General features: G+C 38.4%; 1 protein-coding gene and 1 non-coding gene across 2 annotated transcripts in view; one reads left to right on the top strand and one right to left on the bottom strand.

The window, feature by feature from the left end:
• The window catches only part of LOC126419208 (conserved oligomeric Golgi complex subunit 5), a 143,495-nt gene that overhangs the window by 3,707 nt on the left and 116,132 nt on the right, over nt 1–23,656 (bottom strand). The window contains exons 10-14 of the mRNA XM_050086344.1: nt 19,126–19,266; nt 15,706–15,839; nt 11,368–11,614; nt 8,852–8,983; nt 738–846 (exon numbers count right to left, since the gene is read on the bottom strand). Coding sequence (XP_049942301.1) covers nt 738–846; nt 8,852–8,983; nt 11,368–11,614; nt 15,706–15,839; nt 19,126–19,266 — 763 coding nt within the window. The remainder of the gene's footprint in view (nt 1–737; nt 847–8,851; nt 8,984–11,367; nt 11,615–15,705; nt 15,840–19,125; nt 19,267–23,656) is intronic.
• On the top strand, nt 15,159–15,233 carry Trnat-ugu (transfer RNA threonine (anticodon UGU)). Its single transcript has one exon. It is a non-coding gene; the product is annotated as a tRNA-Thr (tRNA).

Here is a 23,656-nt window from a genome sequence, read left to right as displayed (position 1 = left end):
ATATGGATGTATCTAAATGTAATCTGCCTATGAGCAAAATAATAATATGCACAAATCTCATACAAAATATACTCTCTGCAGATTTTGAACTGTACGATTGTACGAAGTTGTGCTTTGTTCTTCAACCAACACCACTTCCACAAAAACAACATGGGTTTCTCCCTCCCTTCTTAGCCCTGATCCTGTGAATACTCTTCAAAAAATTCATTAATATCTTGTTGCAAGGACTAGGTTGAAGCTTATTTCATTGATGACATGAAGAAACGTCCTTTCCAACAGATAACAGAGATTCATAATACCGTGACACATACTGTCTAAATTTATAAGCAGAGCTATGAGTTAGAGAAAAGACAGCTCATCTGTCAGAAGGGAAAATACAACCTTCAGGATCATCACAGTTTAAGAACCTTTGTGTCTGCCATCATAGTTTAACAAACTTATGGTCTGCTACTGTCTTCACTTTATGATGTGCGCAATATGTTTTTCCATCACAGTGGATATGCATATAATCTGTTTCTGTAAGATACTCCTTGTCATTAGAAAACATGGCAGTCAAGTTGGGCATGCATGAACCATTCATTCCACTTCTCTCACCTTCTTTTATACTACGCCTATCAATCACAGAGAAGAGGAACAGAACACAGCTAAACAATAAAACTGTGTAAGTCAAACAATTTTGTACATTCATGCCTGGCAGTGATACAAACACAAAATTGTAAATTTGCTAAGAGTGTTACCTGCACAAAATCTGCAGCCAGTCTTCGGCGACCACCTCTTCCCAGAGGTCGAACAAAGCACGCGTGCCGACAAAACAATTCCAAAGATCGACCAGCTACAGGAAGTGCACTGAAATATTATAATGCATCAAAGAGTCACTATCAGCTACAACAGTTCTTAAATGTTTTGAAACCATGCTATATTGCTCAGTGCATCTCAAAAACTAAACAATATACTTTGAAGATTAACTAGTATAATACAGAACTACACAAGGCTCCATGACATTATGCCATTTCTAATGTAATGCAGAGCTGTATTAATGAACAGATTCCCATATTTTCCTGAAAAATTTTTGACTCACTTATGAATTTTAAGCCTAACACTGAATGCACACAACCATTCCACTTTTGACTTCTATATTACTAAATGGTTATCCCAGTTTATGGTTCATGGTTCACAATCCCCAATTCAGGAGGCCTAGCTTAGTTTGATTTTTCAGTATTTCACATAATTATTGGCCAAATTTAAAATGCTGTTTTAATTTACTCATTAACAGGTACAATGTTATGTTAAACCTTTAACAGAACAAAACAAATATTATAGTTAAAAACTGGGTATATGTCCTGAGGCAGCATAGCTCGAGAGGCACAAATATCCACACTATATAGATTCACCACTATTTGAGAATAAGGGTACTTAGTAACTTGCAACAAACTTTAGACGTAATTGCAAGCCTTTACAAAACTTTTTTCTCACTAATAACCTCAACAAAATTATTAAAGGAAAAACTTTCGTTGTTCTTGCAAGAAAACTTCACAATCAAGTATAACATTTTAATTTATTACTTATTTACTACTAATTCTGTTCATGACACATTTTGCATACAGTATCCACATATATTACTAAAATGTATCTGAAAAGTTGTATCATTCTATTACACAAACATTGACATGCATGAAAAACTGCTTTTTGCTTAAAATGAAATACAAATTACCAAGACTATACACATCCAGCGTTTGATAATGGGATCACTTAGCAACTTCCTACAAACTTTAAATTTCAAATCTTTTTAAAGTTCTTTTCACTTACATATTTAACACTAAATATTTAAAATGCTGACTCATTTGTAAATTAATCAGAAGTTTGAAGCTGTTTGAGTTTCTAAAGGGCTGTGGGTTTACTCATCTATACTAAAGGACCAAACTCTATGTGCTCAAAGAGAATGGGGATGTATTTTGACACATTTAGTATTAAAGAGTGAAGAAAATCATGTTTCTCATTCATATCTGTAAGACAGTTATGTAAAAATAAAAACGAAAATCACATACAGCAAGAATTACATAATATGTTGTATTATCAGAGGATTCAAGTTGATTTCCATGTCTCATAGCTCTTTGTACTGTTAAAAATTCCGTTGGTAACATTGCTGTCTTTTCCACCTGAGTTACAACATACAAATACCGCACTGTACTTACATTACTTATATTTCAATATATTTACACAGATGTAATTCTTCCTTTGTTTTGTGTTGAATGAGACAGTGAGGCACTGTCTTTTCCACCTGATGTGTATCTTCACTGTGCTGGTCATTACAATATCTTAGACTAAAAAGCAATCCCAATAAAACTGCAGCCACATTTCAATAACAGTAATATATACAGAATTTAAAAAAGTAATTGAAAGAATAATTTTAAAACAACTGAAAAGAGAAAGCTTAATATTTGTCTGACTGTCAAAGCATACAGTTAATGTTGCTGTTGCATTAATTCTAACAACAGTCAAATCTCGATTAACCGTCACTTTTGGGACCAGACGGTGGACAGAAAACTAAAAGGGTCATATAATTGGAGGAGAATGAAACAACTTAATTACAGATCTCAAAATGATATAATAAATCAAAATTAGGCAAACAAATACTTTTGTAACAAAGAGAAAGAAAACAGAAAATTTTAGACACTGAAAATATTTTTAAAGAAGAGTTTTTTTTAATTTCATAAACATCGACTTAGCAATTGCATTACGCCATGCCTTTGCCCCAAATGCCGTAGCACTGCCCCTAAGTGTAGCGGTTGATTGTTGTTCAAAACATCTGAGGGCAGACTAAACACACTTTTGCTGCAGAGTGGCTGATCTTCTCGTCTTCTTCCTTTTCTTCACCATCTACCTCATTTTGCTCAGCGCTACACTGTTGCAAAACAAGATCGATAATCTGATTTTATCTTCCAGTTCTGCACCGGTAACAGCAGTAACATCACCTCCTGCTAGCCATTCCTCTACATCAGCAGGCTGGATATCACTGTGAAGAGCTAATAATCTGTGACTAAATTTGTAGTGTCTGACTCATAAGTTTCTGGATGTTTTTGCTCTTGGTTTAGACTAGTACAAACCTCTCACTGTAATTTTTGTACCAGGGTTTCCTTAAGTTCTTCCCGAGTTTGAGCAACTATGTAAATTGGCTCTTTTATGTTGAGACTTTTCACTGCTTCTAAAAGGTTACAAATTCTGTTTTCTCCTACAAAGCACTGGTGTGTTTCTTCCTACACTTTAACTGCTCAATAACATCTTGGTCCTTTCCTTGGATTATTGAAGTCATGGGGGGAGACAGAGGGAGGAGGCCAAAAACGTAGCTCTTATGTCCCCTGTTGAAGCTCATACACAGAGGGGCATTTTTAGCAATACAACTGCATGAGGTAGAAGTTTAGTTTTTTTATTTCAAGTATGTTTGAACGGCGGAACAAATGCCTCAAAAAAACCATTCTTTAAACGAAATACCATTCTTCCAAGTACTTTTTTTGAGCTTTGTGATAAACAGAAAGTGCTGGCATGTTTGTGTTTTGGAAGGTTGTTGGTTTCTTGGATTTTCCGATTAAAAACAATGACAATTTATGGTCATCACTTACATTGCTACATGTTGCTGCCCTTTGCTAGTTTTGTGCTGTGACTGTTTCAATTTTTGGGTGCGCTTTTTATAATTTAGCCCCATCTCATCAATGTTGTATAAATGCCTAGCTACCAGTTCATTTTCTGATACTATCATTTCTATCATATTTTTCAACAAACTTCTTACCTGCATCATAATCAGCAGCAGAAAGCTTTTCACCTGAAACAGCAGCTTGCCTACTGCCGTGACAAATTTTCCAAAAGTGAAGCCAACCTTCACTTGCTTGGAATTTAACTTTTCAACCCCCCACCCTCCAGCTTTTGGAGCTACGGAAAAGCTTTTTCTTTTATGATAGTGACTGAAATTTTATGAGTACAGCAAAGCGAACAGTCTGGCAGTAAAGCAGTTGACAAATTTCATGAGTACAGCAAAGCGAACAGTCTGGCATTATAGTGGTGTGTCAACTGAACATGTGTGAGAAACATGACTCATGACAAACCTGTTGTAACAGGAATAACATCAACTGATAATTCTGGTATGCTGTTCGGTGCAGAGCACAGACATGTAGTCAAACATATTGTCAGATAATCCAAGGAGTCTGTTAATTGAAGGTCAGACAATCGAGGTTCTGCTGTAGTGGAGAACAGAGTTTGTATGTGCAGAATAGATTTGAAAAATGGCGATTCAAGTTGAATCTACATAAAGAAAGGCAGATTTTAAAAGAGTCTGTTCTTATTTATTTCAAAATATTGTTTATTTTACCAAAATTGAATCTAGTAATTGGATTCATTTTGAAATTCCAAATAAAATCTGCTTTAAATGCCCAATTTCAAATTTCACAATAATGATATCCGAACAGAAAATTTATCGCAGAAAAGAAGTGGCAGTTTTTTGCTTGAAGATTTACAGAATAGTTTCTTGAAAAAGAAACAGCCTTTCTGGAAAGTCTTTTTTTTCTTCACCATAACAGTAATATCAAACTGCTATAAGAAAATGTACTTTATTTTACCAAACAACCTTAATGAATCTATGGCAGAAAAGTCACTATGTTATCATGTTTTATTTGCTTCAAACCAATGGAGTTCAATGTGTTCATGGTGTTGAGTTTCCTATTTTGGTTTAAGCATACTATAAAAATGCAATATAAGGAGAACTATGTTTAATCAACAAACTGTCTTGGGTCAACAAATTATGAAGACAAATTGAGAAGTGAATGTGACTGAGGGCAAGAAGAAAACACAGGGAAAAGTAACATCAGAAAAAGGGAGGGGGGGGGGGGGAGCACAACTTACGTGGGGGAGAGAATGTGTGGGACTGGAATATGAAATATATGACAGACTGAATTTAAAAGCAATCAAAGTGCATGTTGATGCAAGTTAAAAATCTACAGTTTCACAGAAATTTCTTGTAATACTTTTGCTGATTTTTGTACTGCTTATGGTATTTCCGACTTTATTTCTCACTTGGACATCACATGGTATGATGTCAGCATGACTATAGGACCACCTGAGATTGGGCGTGCAACACTTGGAGGACTGGGAAGACAGTGTATGTCAAACAGCAAGTAGTTTTTCACAGGCATTGTGAGCATTGCGAACCACAAGTACTGTTGCCTGAAGAAGAGGAGATGGTTGACCATGGTCAACTACAATGTATGACCACTACATTATGCAACAGGCAAGAAGGGACCCATGTCATTTAATACAATTCCAAGGCACGTAGTCTCCGACTCCACTGTGGCACAATGCCTGTAGGCGGTTGTTCTCTTTGCCCGATGATTAGTACATTTTGTTCTGTCGACACCTGCACATCTGTGGCACCATTTGTGATGGTGCCAAGAGCACAGGGACTGGACCAATGAGGAGTGGGGACACATGTTCTTCCCAGGTGAGAGCAGATTCAGTATGAGCAGTGATCCTGAAGGCACCATTGTGTGGGGGAGAGGTGGGAATACATAATACATCCATATACAATGTCAACATGATAGTTTTGGTGGTCCTGTTGTTACAAAGTGGGGAGCATAATGTTGCATGGGTGCACTGATCTCCAAATCTAAGTGGCTCCATTCATAAGTCAACATTATTGTGACACTGTACTCCTCCCCCGAGTCTGTCTTTTCAGGGCTGCATTTGGCCTCGACTTATTTTTTATGGGTGACAACACATGACTGCAGTATAAGTGGAGCAGCTCTTGGAATGAAAGGATGGACTGTTCTGCCTGTTCCCCCAACTTACATCCCATCAAGCATGTGTGAGATGGGTTGGGCAGATGTAATGCAGCATACCCACATGCAGCAATGACCAACCAGGAGCTGTCAAACACATTGGTTGAGAAATGTTAACACCCTACCAAAGAACACCTTACCAACATTGTGGCCAGCATGGGAGTACATTACAAAGCATGTACTGCAGATCGTGATGATCACATGCCCTGTTTGGAACCGTGTCCCACCTTTTGTAATGTCAAAGGGACCCTTATAGATCATGATGACTTGAGTGTAATTATTGTCTTTGAATAACAGTGTCATTTCTGTTCACCTCATTGTGTTTCTTTCAGATACCTTCTGTAGTATACTGTAGCAGTTCTTTCCATGCACAGTCCAAATTTCATCCCACTATGTTTCTTGGCAGTGAAACATCATGCGAAAGTTACTTTCATCTGTAAGTTTTGCACACCAGTGTACTTGTGTTGGATATACAGATTTAAATTTTTTTGCTGTCATGAAGAATAGGCAATTTTTACAGTTGTGATATTGCAGAAGCATTGTTATCATGCGTATAGTTCTGGCTGTTTTAATAAATACATTGTATTTACTTCAAACCACTTGTGTTATAATAGATTTCTTTGTGCACGGTTAGAGTAAGAACTGGATTTTTGGATATATTACACTTCCAACATTTTGTGTATCAAATGCCAGGCTAATCATTGAATTGAGCATTCCATTTTATGACTTCCAGTTTTATTTTTTTCAACAATATTTTGCATTCTGTAATTCCTTTGTACTACAGCAGGTTGCTTCCAATTCCAATGTTAGAGGGAATGTGAAGGATCAATGTGATGAGTGAGTGAGTTGTAGGCCGGATTCTAATTTGAGCCCATTTGCATGGACAGAAAATTGGAACTGTACTGAGCCACAGGAGGTCACTGAAAAGGTCCATTCTGGTGCCGTGTAACAACACAACAGATTACAGTAAGTTATGACAGCACACTAACGAACTGAAAAATTTGTTAAGTAGATGTGGTATGACTGCTGCAGAAATTGACAGTGAAGTTGTGTGATGGGAGTCTACATTTCTGCCATTGATACTTTGTGTTTGGTATCTCTGCTCCTCTGAATACTTTTATTTGGTTGTTTCAAATGGAGACTTTTTTGTGATTTTTATTTCTTTAGGATGGAATCTCTAGTCTTCAAAATAATTATTATTGCACCTAAAACTTGTGCTTATCATTACACAAATACATCATTACCAAACAGAATGAAGAAAACACTGCCAATGTCTTTGCACTTCTCTTTGTTAACAATATACACTGCCTGACAAAAAGTGAAGCACCATGAATAGGAGGAAATCAAATGAAACTTTGCAGACTGAGAAGATATGCCCACTTATCTGCACACCCTCCTGCCACAATGCATACACTGACTCGATTGGGAAGGGCATCATAATTCTTGATATATTGGATACTGGCACTGGGACAGATTTGATAGCTGACCTGGTCTTAAACAGGTTTTCTCAGGCACAGAACTGGGATTTTGCTGGCCCTGGGAGTACCTCAACATCAAATAAATAGCTCATAGACACATGTCCCATGTGTGGGCAAGCAGTGTCCTTTTAAAAAATGCCACTATGATACTGTCACATGAGAGGCAACACATGAGGATGCAGGATGTGTGTGATGTACCACTGTACTGTTCTTGTTTCCCTAGTCACTGCCAGCCATGACCTGAAGTCATACCTGGTGGCTCCCTGCACTATGGTGCTAGGAGTATCACCACCACAGTTCTCCAAAACAAAGGAAGATTAGAACCTCTCATTAGGTCACCACCATACTAACTGATAACTATTGTCCAGAGTAGCGCAGAGCAATGATTCATCACTGAACACATTCATCACAAGTCCATGCTTCCCTGTCATGACACCACTCCAAATGTAGCTGTATGTGTTGTGGTGTAAACAGCAGTATATCCATGAGACAGTAATTCCCTAGTACGGCTGCTGCTAGTCTCTGACCAATGATGCAGGATGACACTAAATGTTGCAGAGTGTCCAGCACCTGTTCTTGGATGGCAGGTGTTGATGTGAAGGATTTTTTGGTGTGCTTGGTGCACAGCAAATTGCTCCTCCCTTGTGGTGATCAGACACGAGTGACTGTAACCTTGGCTATGAGTATACCTGCCCTCACACCCACATGTTGCCAACATCAGGCCACTGGCATATCTAAATGCTCCAAAAATTCAGATACTGCACAATTCGACAAGCTGGACGAATTGAGAGCCATAATGGGGACTCTTGCAAACTCAGTCATATGCTGGTAACACTGTTTCCAACTTCCCTGTGTCTTTCACAGAGATCCTCAATATGTTATGCTGTTCATATGTCTTCTAAACCCCAATAGCTTCGATAACATAGTTAATGCATTCTAGTGGCCATTCTACCTGTCACAGAGAACTGCAACTCCAATCATTCACATACCCACTGAGGTGTGTATGAAGTGACAATGACATCTGACCTTGTGTTCTGGGTGCTTCTCTTTTTTTCCTTTTTCTTCCCCGAGTAGCGTAAGTGCAATGAAAACCAAATACCTGAGGGGGACTTTCAGTATGGACCACTAGTGAAGTTGGTTCTCACAATATGCAGGTGTGTCTGCTTCACCAGGTCATGAGTGAATCTTCACTCGGAAATAAATGTCAGAAGTAAGAACTTGACAAAATCAAACTACAGATAATCGGTGGACCTTTATTCGTAAAAAAGGGTATGTTTTTAAGCTATAGCAGGCTAGTGACTGCAGCCACTGCAGTAGACAAATGCGTCGCTACACCATGGGTGTGGTCTATTCCACTTTAGGAGGCCATGAGGCAACAGGTATCATAAACTACAGAATCAATGTGTTTTAATAAATAAATTTGGATTCAGTGATGGAATTTCATTTTAATCATCACACAGTTACTCATATATTCAAACATGTTTACCAGTTTGCATTCTCAAAGTTTGTGAAAGAACTTCATATCTATAACTATCAGTTACAAACACTTACCACTTTGCAACGAGTTCTTGATTTTGGAATGGTGCCAGATATGTCGAAACAGCTCTAGATATAAAACCCTGAAGCTCTTTCATATAAAGTGAGCAATTTGCTTCACTTTTCTTGCTTGGTGGTCCAGTTTCACTGTTAAAAACAAAATGGTATCCATATAATCATAAAAGTAGAGTTCTGTTTTTGAAACAGATATTGTACATAACATAGTAAATGTTTATAGTTCTCTATAGGTACAAGGACTATCTGGAAAAATGCACCTTTCCCATACCAAAGTGCACAGTAGCCCAATACACATCTGTCCATGCTTAGTCGAAGTCTGTGCTGCCAATCATTCTTCTACAGCAGTCATTCAAAAATTGGCCAAATGTAAGTTTGAAAAATATGTCGGAAATCAGTGCTTCAGAAATGTTCTCACGAAACATTAAAGAAGATTAAAGCTATGTATTGGACCAACCTGGAAGTGTGCCTTTCAAAAGCAATGCTTTTCTTGACTGAGCTATCCATGCACGACTCATGACTTGTCCTCACAGCTTCAATTCTGTCATTATCTCTCTTCTACTTACCAAACTTCACAGAAGCTCTCCTGTATCCAGAATGTATAAGCAAACAAGAAAAAAAAAATTCCCAGATTTTTCCCGGATTTCTTGGTTAAAACCACACTTTTTCCCGGATGAAAATACACTTTTTCCATGTTAAGTGATGTTATAATTTCCCTGGGAACTGTAAAACTTGTCAATACTTTCAATGGTTTAGGTTTTATACACCAGTGTAGAATTTTCTGGCACTTCAGAAAACGAAAGCCAGTCGAGTTCCACCAAACACAGAAACACAGAATGTTAGTTTCCAAATCGTTGAAACCGAGATTTCGATGGGCTTTTGTAAGCCAATCATTGCTCATGTCACGTGATCCCACCACCCGACTGCAGCAGATATTCAGAGCATAGGACACGTGATGTAGTCAGCCAATAGCAATATCACTGTTAAGTAGTGTGAACACAGAAATACAAAAAGTTAATGGTTTAAATTAATATACATAGCTTTCACATTTAATAATGGTTTTGAAGATTAATACGCTAAAGAAGAGAAAAGCGTTCACTTATAATATTGGTCTCATTTTGCACATGTTATACTTTAACATAAATCATACAAATGTGCCAGTAAAATTTAAAATAATGTCTAGTCTTCTGGGACTCGAAATTCTTCTTACTGGCTGGTCCTCAAAGTGTTAAATTCAGTGGACAATTGAAACTAGCCAACTGCTCAAATGAACCTAATGTAAACAGTTGTGACATTGCACTCACCAGAAGCACTTCGTTATTATGAAGTATTTCACAGTCTTCATCCTGAAGCCTTTGACACACTTTGCTTTTGGCATATGCTTGTGTGTGCACTGTGTCTTGTCATTGTAAATGGCACGTTTCCTTTGGAACTTAAGTTTTATTTATTTATTTCTCTCATTTATATTTCATTGTTGCAGTATTATTATGCAATAGTGGGGTACAAAAATTCTTTTTTAGAATATCAGTTCTTGCCAGTCAAAATCACAAAAATTTAACCGAAAAATAAAACAATGAAAAATTCCCGGAATTCTATAAAAATCCCGGATTTCTCCCCATTTTCTGCCAGATGAAAAACTTCTGGGATTTTTCCTGGATTTCCCAGGGCGTATACACCCTAGTACCCTTGCTGGATTAGCAGTCTATCAAAGCACACACAAAATGTCCTATGAAGTTTGGAAATGAGACAAAAGATACAAAAAAAACTGTAACAGTGCGAGCTCAGTAACTAAAAAAAAATTGCCTATGAAAAGCGAAGTTCTGGATTTAAGTCTCAGTTTGGTACACAATTTTAATTTATTCAAAAGTTTTTAAATAGCACTGAAATTGTTGCAGCATTTAACATTCATTCTGAACTGGATTTATTAGTCTAATAGCACACGTAATCTAAATTGTTTCATTCAAGCTCGGGAGGCATATCAAAATTTTTCTATAAACATAGAACAACTGATGCTAATAATAGCATTCTAATAATAATAAAACTTTATTTAAAAAAATAATATTAAGTTACCCCTTTCTCAAATTATCATTCCATCCACAATTCTTCTACCAAATAGTAGCATTTCGCTAACAGAAGCTTTCTTACTTTTAAAATCTGTGGTTTCATATTAAATACGTTTTGCCCTTTAATTTATTACACAGTGTTATCCCAATATATTGTGGAGTTTCTGTATACAATTTTAACTGTGTGTGGGTAGCACAAAATTCTTTTTGTATCTCTTGTTGTATTTGTGGTTGATATAATAAAGTAATTCTTCTCTCACCCGTAGCAGGATTACAGTATTGTAAATGTGTATGGATGGAACTGCTTTATCCCTTTACTTTTGTGGTAAGCTATGTGCTTAAAGTTTATACATAACACTAGTATTTAAAGTTGTAACAAACAATAAACGAGATTCATTCAAACATAATACAGATAACTAAACAAAAGGTAACATGTATATCAATGATACTTACATGGAGAAGTCCTCATTGTGCATGGTCAGTAAAATAGCCTCTATAGCATCTGTTATTGATTCAAACAGAGGTGAAAGAATTGACTGTGCCAGCATGTCAGCATGTCCAACTGCTTCTGCAACAGCAGCTGCCGAGTCTGATGGTAAGCTTGCGCGCATGTTGGTGGTAACACGTAGCACTTGACTCGAGAGGCACGACAACAAGTTTACTATCTTTACATTTGTCTGCTGACCCGGTGTGCATGGTCCTATTATGTACGATAAAAGAGTGTGTTGAAATATGAAAACAACTAGAGGTATAGTTTTACAGACTATCCATACTATAATTCGATAATATTAGTATCTCTTGATACACTTAAAACAGATTACACGTGTTGATGGTCGAAATTATGTACTGACACATGCCACTCACCGACGATAGCAACTAAAGCAGTTTATGCAGTATAATTTCATGTCATTCACCGAGAGGAAGGGTTGACTCATTTGACACAACAGCACCAACAGGATACTGTCACTTAAAGCAAGCACTGTTTTACAAAGTCAAAACTGACAGACCCTCTTTACTTGGTGTTAACATAGCACGATGATGTACCACAAAGCATTGATAATACAGCAAGACTGATCTGAGGAGTCAACAATTTACAGTATATGCAGAACCAATTCACTTATATCTTTTCATTCACCATGAGGAGGGATTGGTTTATTTGACAAAACAGCATAAATTGGGTAACATTGTAGTGCTGCAAGACTGGTTTGAGGAGTTAACAAGTTACTGCACTCATCCAAAAACGTCATTAATTCTTGGTTTACCCTTTCTTGCTGTCAGAATTATTTTCTTTTTCAAGGAGGGAGTGATCTCTATGACCAAGCACAGAAATTCTTCAAGTGGGATATTAATTCTGTTGATCGTGTGTTCCATCACTGCTTGTCAGAAAAATTTAATGTTTGCGAATGACTACTCATACCATAGATGTTCTAACAGTGTGTGTGTGCGCGCGTGCGTGCGTGGGTGTGCCTCTTGCTAACAAAGGCCTCAATGGCCGAAAGCTATAATTGTGTGAATCTTTTTGTTGTGCCTATCGCGACTCAACATCTCCACTATATGGTGAGTAGCAACTTTCCTTCTCTAATATTGTTACATAGATGTTCTAAAACATTTATAATTATTTCTCAAGTTACTGGGCCATCACCAGACAATAACAGACAGTTTTCAGAGACAAAAGCACACTAGCATTGTCTGCAACAATGATAATCAGATATTGCCCGATGATAGCCTTGTACATTGACAACTCATTTTCATGAAATAAATAAATATTGAAAAACCCTCAATTTGTATTTTCATGGTAAATATAATCATAAAACTTTTAATTGCTTATTTAAATTAAATTACTTATGTATGCAAACTTAAATTCAGATTCAGCTTTCTGTAGGAAATGGGATATCTACATCATGATCATCAGCAGCAGCAGCACCAGCAGCAGCAGCTGTCCTTATAAGTCTCTCAAAATAAATTTCCTGGCTATCTCACACATAACCATAGTGTAAACCCTTTCTTCTTACATTTTAGGGTTATCAGACATACGGAAACTCATGGATATGCCCTACATTTTAACCATCTGGGAGACAATATTTTGAAAAGTGTCCAAGTCCTACATTTTCAGACTCAAGTAGTGATCATCAGAAAGCTAACTGGTAACTGGGAAAATAGAAATGAATAATTGGTTTTTGCAGCAGCATAGATCTAAACTTGGGAAATTGTCCTACAATGATAAGTGGGTTGGATATTTTAGCAGTGGCAAGTATGAGGATTGCCATTCTGAACTGCTGAAACTAGTTCAGTATTTATTTGATATTCCTGTTGACAACACTAATGTTGAACCAGTATTTTGACTAATAATAACACAGTGGGCAGTTTATCTATTGATTCTGTCGAAGGTATTGTTTTTGTGAAATACAATATTAAAAACTTCTTCAGTTGTGTGGAATTTCTTGATTATATTTCAAACAGACTACATGTTTTGAGCACAATTAGTTCTTCAGAGAAGTATTACTGACTATAATTATCAGAATTTTAAGAAAATATAAATGTACATGCCTGTGGATATACATATAATAGCATTTAAATTATAACTTTACATTATTTTTGCATTAACCGATAACGTCCCACATTTTTGTCAAACGCCCTACACTTTTACCACTGTCTCCCACATTTCCATTAAATAATCTGGTAACTATATACTACTGGTAAAAGTTCACTGTTACTGAAACTTCTATTCTTTGAGTTCAATACAATAGATGACAAGTGTTTCAAATGCACCAGCTTGAACAGGAAACTGTTTTAAACTTTTTTCCTTCCTTTTACAGTGTCCTGTCCCACATCTAATATTTTGTACAATCCAGAATGCCTCATTTACTAGTAACTAGATCAAGATTAATCCATAATTTTCAACACACTTTTTCCACTGTTAAGAATTATTCTAATCACCTATACTTGTGCTACACACCGTTCAGTGTTTCTCACAGAATGGGAGTACTGTGGAAACTTGTTTAATTTTCTTTTACATATTAATCAAATTATTGTAATGATTTCCCAGCACATATTGTATTGTAATAATAATAGCACAACAGCATTTGCAAGAATTAACTACTACATGCTGGTAACCCACATGTGGACTCATGTGACGTGAGAATCTGAGCTTAAGGTAACCAACCTAACTACAGACTTCCTAGCTGTAGCCTCAAAGGGAATGCTGTTTTCTATCATTTGCTGAGAACAAGTGATTATCAGCTAAAAGTATGGATATCTGTGCAGGTACATCATTCAGGTCTTTGTAAGGATGTAGAGTTGGATGGAATAATGAGAAACTACAACCTTTTCTTATGGAAGTAAAAATGTGTAAAGAGCTAATGAATATTTCAATGCACAATTCATTTACTGTCTATAAGTTTCCTGAGATAACAAAGAAATGATCAACTGTAAATTTCTTGTAACATGACTGCTGAAAACTCAAAGGGAAAACTGCAATCAAGGATTCTATTTCCAAGTTTATCACACTGATAGTTGAATTTACATAATCATGTTCTGAATGTAAGAAAATTCTATTGTTAATTATTCCTGATCAATTCATTAATTTTAAACAAATGATTTCTGTGCTAGAGTAGCTTAAACAAAACATTGTATCCCTTCACCAAACAGCTTTGCAAATTACCAACAGTAGACTAGCTGCAAGCATGGAAACCACTGACTAAGGATTATTAACATCACATATACCATTCATTTGCAGCTGGCAAATTTTCAGCAGCCATAGCCCAGACCTTTGCAATAGCCATAGTCATGACATATACCTTTAAACAAAATTAGAACCCTCAGCTGCTAACGGGCGTTGATATATACCAACAGGGACAGGTGAAAATGTATGCCGCGACCGGGACTTGAACCCGGGGTCTCCTGCTTACATGGCAGACATTCTATCCATCTGAGCCACTGAGGGCACAGAGAATAGCGCAACTGCAGGGACTATCTCGCGCACGTCTCATGCGAGACCCACATTCTCATCTTGTATGTCCACACACTACATTCGTAGTGTCCCACCCCAACACACTCATTACTCATGGAAGACATTCTTGCCAATTCCTGTAAGAGTTCGGGGAATATGTGTGCATCCGCACAGAAGGAGGTCATGGCCAGTGTTACCAGAAGTATATACTTATGGACATGGACATACAAGGTGAGAATGTGGGTTGCGCGGGAGGCGTGTGCGAGATAGTCCCTGCAGTTGTGCTATCCTCTGTGCCCTCGGTGGCTCAGATGGATAGAGCGTCTGCGCTGTAAGCAGAAGATCCCAGGTTCGAGTCCTGGTTGGGGCACACATTTTCACCTGTCCCTGTTGATATATATCAATGCCCGTTAGCAGCTGAAGGTATTAATATAATTCTAATTTCGTTCTAGACGGCTGCAGATCATCAATGGTGTTTCTTCTTTTGAACATGTCCGAAAGAACAGATACCGTATCCATATAAGTATATACTTTCAATGTCTGTTAACAAACCCCGAGCAGAAATGTACTCAAGATGTAATAATTGAAAGAAAAGAGATAAATCACAGAAAAATATCAATGTTAAGGTTTAAGAAAGCATTTGTCCAACTCAACATATAAAATTTAAGTGCGATGAAACAAAGTACAAATCAGATCTTGTGTGCTTAAAAAATAACAGCAATTATTACCTGAAGCGTAAAGTAACAGATAATGGAGCAACAAATTTATTTCACACTTTATTTGTACTATTCTATGCATGCCTTTTGTCAGTTTGAGAGTTTTTTTTGGGTATTTATACTCACCTATGACTTGAGTAGCTTCACCATCAGTTACTGTCAGTTGTTCACACTTGAGGCAGAAAAGGCGCACTGCCTTTCCGATATTACGAGCCACTGTACGGCTAAGGGTCTCATCCACCAATGACACACTCAATTCACTGGAGACGAACATGAAATGAAAACTTTGAGGATAAAACCTGATACAATTAATGTAAAACTGTGATACTGTCAATAAGACAATCATTGATCCGAAGAAGTTATTTTCAGAATTATTAATTTGCATCTGTATCTCCTTTTGATAACACAGTTAACCTGTGTCAAGATATTATTATTTTACAATATATCAAAATTTTTGATTGAGCCAGTATAATAACTGTGACTTTTGGTAGGTCAGAGGATTAGTGCCACATGTGGATATGGCATAGGAGATCAGTTTGGCGACTAGGCTGGGGAGGGGACAGGTAATGTCAGTCTGTGAAAGCCTTAGCAAGAACTTCAGCATAATGGACAAGGGATTGCTCGTCATTGCAGATGTGCTGTCTGCTATTGGTCAGACTACATAGGAAACAAATCACTTTCTTCACAGTCCTAGAACAACTACCACCCCCATTACCTCTAGGATTCCTATGCATCTCTGTTGACGCCACCTGCTTACACACCAACGTCACCCACACTAATCGTGTTACCACTATCAAACACTAACTCTCTCAATGTCCTTTCAACTCTAAACCCACCACCCACTCCTTATACATCTAATAACTTCTGCACACAAGACTACTGCTTCTTTCAGCACAAGATATACGAACGAATATGCGGCGCCTGCACAGCACCCACCTATGCCAACCTGTTTCAAGGACCTTACAGAGGAAACCTTTAAATCATCCAAAATCCCAAACCGCTTGTGCAGTCCAGGATTACTGAAGGCATCTTCATGACCTGGCCACAACAGTATATTCTCATTCCTCCACAGTCTCAACATATTCTCCCCAAGCTGCTTTTTCTTGTCTTCCTTACTTCAGTGTGGCAACTTACTGGATGTTGACCTCCATCCCTCCAATGTCGCATACATCTATTCCCATAAACAGTATCTGCATTTCAGTAACTCACATCTATTCCACACTAAAATGTCCGTCTCATTTTCTGGGCCATCCGTGGCACCTACGAGCAAACCCTTGTCCAGAATGGTGAAGGTTTTATTAAGGGCTTCACCACAGAGCCTGTAGTAGCCACAAACAGATTTCATATACATATCCAAACATGTGAGAAGCACCCTACTTAAATTCTTCCCCATAAAGTGGTATTCCACTAACCACCATATCCATGAAACATCCTTGTCCATCCCTATGTTACACCTACTCCCTATCCCTTTCCACACATGGATCATACTCCTACGGAAAACCCAGGTGCAAGACTTTTCCTACGCACTCAACCAGCACTTCCTATTCTAGTCCCACCACAGGCATATCCTGTGCAGCCAGCAGCAGGGCCACTTGTGAAAACAGTCACATCTTATACCAACTCCGTTGTAACTTCTGCACAGCATTTTAAGTAGGCATGGCTGTCAACCAACTGTTCACCTGAGTGAAAGGCCGCACCCATATTGTGACCTAGAGCAGAGTTGTCCTGTGACCATCCAGTGGCACATAATGCTGATAAGCACATATGCTTGACCCAAGTGGCTGCTCCACTACTTATGCCATGTGAATCCTTTGTCCCCAACACCTGTGTCTCTGAATTATGTAGATGGGAACTGACAATGGCCCTAACTTCTTTGCTCCTGCTCCCTCTGTGGTGTCACCGCCAGACACCACACTTGCTAGGTGGTAGCCTTTAAATCGACCGCGGTCCGTTAGTATACGTCGGACCCGCATGTCGCCACTATCAGTGATTGCAGACCAAGTGCCACCACACAGCAGGTCTATTCTAGAGAGACTCCCTAGCACTCATCCCAGTTGTACAGCCGACTTTGCTAGTGATGGTTCACTGTCTACATACGCTCTCATTTGCAGAGACGACAGTTTAGCATAGCCTTCAGCTACGTCATTCGCTACGACCTAGCAAGGTGCCATATTCAGTTACTATTGATATTGATATTGTGAATCATGTACCGTAAAGAGCGACGTTCATCATTAATGGATTAAAGTTAAGTATCAAACCAGCTACGTCCGCTTTCTGAACTCTAATTTCCTTGTCATGTTTCAGACCTCACGTCAGTATAGTTCTTCCCTCCTCACGCCAGTCTGCGTGACCTAAAACGCGTGCATTTCAGCCTCCTCTAGTAACACGGTGTTGGCTCTTCTGCCAACACTACACCCTCTTCTTCTGGTCTCTCTCTCTTCCAACCCACTCCTCCACATTACTGTGTGCTATGCACAACTCTCTCTTCCTGTGGCCAAAATGAGCTCATCAGTAACACATTCCTATCCTGTGCACCTAGTGACTCTTCCTATCAGATGTTAAAAACCCTCCCTCCTGCTCCCTGCCTCCTTCCTCCACTTGCCTTCTACAGTTGACACAATCCCTTAGCCTAGTCAAGCAGCTATTCTGGGACAAAGTAGTCATGCAGGTGTATGTGCATTTTGTTAGCTACGAAGGAGGATTTGTCATCCTATTGTTTTTGTGTCTATTGCTGACACAATTATATGGAAAGTTGTTACCTTTACTACTTTCACTTACAAATATATGAAACACACATGAGGATATTACTAAAATACTCTAAAATTTCACGACGTAAACAGGGGGCTTCTCCCAAACTTCAAAAACTGGAATCCCTTCCATGTGATATATTTCACAGTGATTTGAAGAACATAACTATGCCCGCACAGAATGTTTTTGAAATACAGATTGCAGTTATTCTTCAGCACTTTTTGTCTTGCTGCCCACTTTTGAAAAGTTTACATCAACAATTACTGTTTACACATAAAGCTCATTGTATACCATCCCTCCTTATCAACAGTGTGCAAAATCTTTTTCCTACTATTTCATATTCACCTTTGCATCACAGTTTTTCATGCTCCCTCCTTCCCTTAGTGCTTTTATTTCTCTTTTATTGTTTTTCTTGTTGCTTGTTCTCTCTTCCATAAGCTTCCCTACTTCAGCACTGCAGAAAATTTTCAGTATTCCAATCTTACTTTTGACCACCGTTCACTAAGGTGTCTTTTGATCCTTTTTTAGCATTTAAAATATGACTGCAACAAAGCAACTTAGCACTTTCCACACTGTATTGTCATCACATCCTCCCTTCCCACTATGGAGTAGTTCTCAATCTAGCCTAGTTCCTCCTCCCCCCCCCCCCCCCAAATGGGTTACTGAATGAATAATTAGTATTACAGAAATGAAATTAACATTGTTAATATTATACTGATTCTTTTGTTTTTAATACATAAACGAGAACATGTCGCATACACTATTCTGTACTGAAATATAAACGTTGTAGAATTATACCTTGTGATTGTTCTGATGAGAGAATCAACTTCTTCAGGAGGTGGAACAGCATCACCAGAAAACATAAGATTTACAGGATCAAGAAGACGAGACACTGATCTTGATAAGTATGCATTTTCAAACGATACTACTACCAGGCGACTGCAAAAAAGGAACAAAGGTCACCCTTAAAAAGTTTTTTGAGAATGCCACAAAGCCACAGACATAAATTCATTAACATATTTTTGTTTCCATAATATGAGGATCAACATTACAGGCCATAAAATGTAGAGGAGAATATACAGAGGAGGGGGAAATAGCTAGACATACATAACACATAGTTAACTGAAAAGAAAATGATGAAAGTTGACACACTGCACATATCATCTGAGTATAAAGTAAGCAAAAAGCTTCAAAATGCTAGCCTTATTTTGTGAGATAAAATGATAAGAAAAAACAATAACCTCAGAAACACCAGCACCACAAATTAATAGCAATTCTCCTTTTACAAATATACCCCATTTCTTCAACTCTAAGCAGAGTGGATATAATAATGATAATTATTATTATTATAATTATTATTGTTATTTTAAGGGTGAAGAGCAAACAAACCAGTTAATAGCTTAATGTGCCTAAAATTGATTTGTAAGGAGGTTGTACAGAGATTCAGGGAGAGCATAAGGGAGCAATTGACAGGAATGGGGGAAATAAATACAGTAGAAGAAGAATGGGTAGCTTTGAGGGATGAAGTAGTGAAGGCAGCAGAGGATCAAGTAGGTAAAAAGACGAGGGCTAATAGAAATCCTTGGGTAACAGAAGAAATATTGAATTTAATTGATGAAAGGAGAAAATATAAAAATGCAGTAAGTGAAACAGGCAAAAAGGAATACAAACGTCTCAAAAATGAGATCGACAGGAAGTGCAAAATGGCTAAGCAGGGATGGCTAGAGGACAAATGTAAGGATGTAGAGGCCTATCTCACTAGGGGTAAGATAGATACCGCCTACAGGAAAATTAAAGAGACCTTTGGAGATAAGAGAACGACTTGTATGAATATCAAGAGTTCAGATGGAAACCCAGTTCTAAGCAAAGAAGGGAAAGCAGAAAGGTGGAAGGAGTATATAGAGGGTCTATACAAGGGCGATGTACTTGAGGACAATATTATGGAAATGGAAGAGGATGTAGATGAAGATGAAATGGGAGATACGATACTGCGTGAAGAGTTTGGCAGAGAACTGAAAGACCTGAGTCGAAACAAGGCCCCCGGAGTAGACAATATTCCATTGGAACTACTGACGGCCGTGGGAGAGCCAGTCCTGACAAAACTCTACCATCTGGTGAGCAAGATGTATGAAACAGGTGAAATACCCTCAGACTTCAAGAAGAATATAATAATTCCAATCCCAAAGAAAGCAGGTGTTGACAGATGTGAAAATTACCAAACTATCAGCTTAATAAGTCACAGCTGCAAAATACTAACACGAATTCTTTACAGACGAATGGAAAAACTAGTAGAAGCCAACCTCGGGGAAGATCAGTTTGGATTCCGTAGAAACACTGGAACACGTGAGGCAATACTGACCTTACGACTTATCTTAGAAGAAAGATTAAGGAAAGGCAAACCTACGTTTCTAGCATTTGTAGACTTAGAGAAAGCTTTTGACAATGTTGACTGGAATACTCTCTTTCAAATTCTAAAGGTGGCAGGGGTAAAATACAGGGAGCGAAAGGCTATTTACAATTTGTACAGAAACCAGATGGCAGTTATAAGAGTCGAGGGACATGAAAGGGAAGCAGTGGTTGGGAAGGGAGTAAGACAGGGTTGTAGCCTCTCCCCGATGTTGTTCAATCTGTATATTGAGCAAGCAGTAAAGGAAACAAAAGAAAAATTCGGAGTAGGTATTAAAATTCATGGAGAAGAAATAAAAACTTTGAGGTTCGCCGATGACATTGTAATTCTGTAAGAGACAGCAAAGGACTTGGAAGAGCAGTTGAATGGAATGGACAGTGTCTTGAAAGGAGGATATAAGATGAACATCAACAAAAGCAAAACAAGGATAATGGAATGTAGTCTAATTAAGTCGGGTGATGCTGAGGGAATTAGATTAGGAAATGAGGCACTTAAAGTAGTAAAGGAGTTTTGCTATTTGGGGAGCAAAATAACTGATGATGGTCGAAGTAGAGAAGATATAAAATGTAGGCTGGCAATGGCAAGGAAAGCGTTTCTGAAGAAGAGAAATTTGTTAACATTCAGTATTGATTTAAGTGTCAGGAAGTCATTTCTGAAAGTATTTGTATGGAGTGTAGCCATGTATGGAAGTGAAACATGGACGATAAATAGTTTGGACAAGAAGAGAATAGAAGCTTTCGAAATGTGGTGCTACAGAAGAATGCTGAAGATTAGATGGGTAGATCACATAACTAATGAGGAAGTATTGAATAGGATTGGGGAGAAGAGAAGTTTGTGGCACAACTTGACCAGAAGAAGGGATCGGTTGGTAGGACATGTTCTGAGGCATCAAGGGATCACCAATTTAGTATTGGAGGGCAGCGTGGAGGGTAAAAATCGTAGAGGGAGACCAAGAGATGAATACACTAAGCAGATTCAGAAGGATGTAGGTTGCAGTAGGTACTGGGAGATGAAAAAGCTTGCACAGGATAGAGTAGCATGGAGAGCTGCATCAAACCAGTCTCAGGACTGAAGACCACAACAACAACAACAAGGAAAAAATGTTAGTGGAACAATTTGTTTGTCTTTCACCCCTAAATTTGAAACTGTTCTGGGGAGAGACAGAAGAACCCATTAATACAAATGGTAATAACAATAATAATATTGCAGGTGACTTCTTGTCTTATCTTTACATGATATTGCTACAACTTCTCTAGTTGTCTTCATCAGGTATTGAGCACAGATTTTGTTTGTTTTGTTTTGTTTTAGGGCGCAAAAATAACTAGGGTCATACGCGCCCATGTCAAAACTATACAACATGAAGACAGAGAAATGTTAAAAAATGACTACATGCCAATCCCAATCCACATAAGAGAAGATAGCTAAAAAGGGAGATGGAGAAAGGTCTATAAATACACCATAGAGAAACAAAGGTCCAGAACTAAAAGTTACATATTGCTACAATGGAAAAAAAAGTAAAACCCAGTCAACAGCCCGCACGTTGTTCGCTAAAATGGCTGATAACTCAGACGACAAACACAAATGAGAATGTAACTGGTTGAAAAAAGGGCATACCATCAGGAAATGGCATACCATCGAAGGTTGAGTGCAATGAGCACAAAGTGGTGGGGGAGTGTCACTTAACAAATGGCAATGGCTAAAAAGGCACTGCCCCAACACCGCAACCTAGTTAAAATGACCTCCTCTTGGAGGGAGGGCTGAGAGGAGGTCGTTCAAGCCGCCGGGGAGAGGCTTAATAGCCTGGAGCTTATTCCCATGAAGGGAGGACCAGGGACGATGCCAAAATGACACCACCTCCTGACAGACGGCAACACAGAAATGATCAGAGGGAAGATAAGAACTCACTAGTTCGAGGACTGCAGCCTTGGCAGAAGCGTCAGCAGCCTTGTTTCCTGGCAAACTGACATGACCAGGAACCCACATAAATATCATGGTGGCTCCATCAAGAGTGAGCAAGTGACAATTTTCCTGGACCCATTGCATTATGGGATGGGCCGTGTACAGCGCAAAGACGCTACCAAGGGTGCTGAGAGAGTCTGAGCAGAGAACATAATTGAAAAGTCTGTGTCACCGGACATACTCCATGGCCTGATACAGGGTGAAGAGCTCTGCTGTAAATACTGAGCAGTGTTCTAGAAGCCGATACCAAAAAACATTAGTACCAATGACGAAGGCACTCCTGACACCACGGTCAGTCCGAGAGCCATCAGTGTACACAAAGGTACTATCACGAAGTTCCATGCGAAGGTCGTGAAACTGAAGGCGATAAAGTGAGGCTGGAGTAGTGTCCTTAAGAAGCAAATGAAGGTCAAGGTGAACGTGGGATGTTGCACGAAGCCAAGGTGGTGAAGGGTTTACACCCACTGGGAAAGTTGCAGATACCATGAAGTTAAGCTGCGGGAGCAAGAACCGAAAGTGAACTCCAGGAGGGGAGGTAACAGAGAAGAGGGACGCACCCCATACTGCCAGATTTTGTTGCCCACTTTTTGGACAACATTCGAACTGTGAATGATAAATACTGTATTACCCACAGGAATTGTTTCCTGGTTTTTTTGATCATGAAATCAGTAACAGAAATTAGAAATCAACATAAGAGCTACATCAAAATGTAAAAAAATTATACAGAAGGAATATATCATAAGACAACAACTTTTACTGAAAGACTTCTTAACAGGCACAAATATATGGGGAAAGAGAAAGATTACTGCGGTATTTTCTGTTGCGGTTTATGCAAATTCATCTGCCAGTGCCCACATTTTACTTAAATTACAACCTATTTCCCTGTTAATTGAATTATTTGTTGCTCTGATTTTGATTGCCTTCTTTATTATACTGTCTGAAAAACTTGTCACCTGCACCACA

The sequence above is a fragment of the Schistocerca serialis genome, chromosome 9 (genome assembly GCF_023864345.2).
Source record: "Schistocerca serialis cubense isolate TAMUIC-IGC-003099 chromosome 9, iqSchSeri2.2, whole genome shotgun sequence".
NCBI lineage: Eukaryota > Metazoa > Arthropoda > Insecta > Orthoptera > Acrididae > Schistocerca > Schistocerca serialis.
Note: the sequence above shows the minus strand (reverse complement) of the source record. Positions and strands in the feature narration are given on the sequence as shown.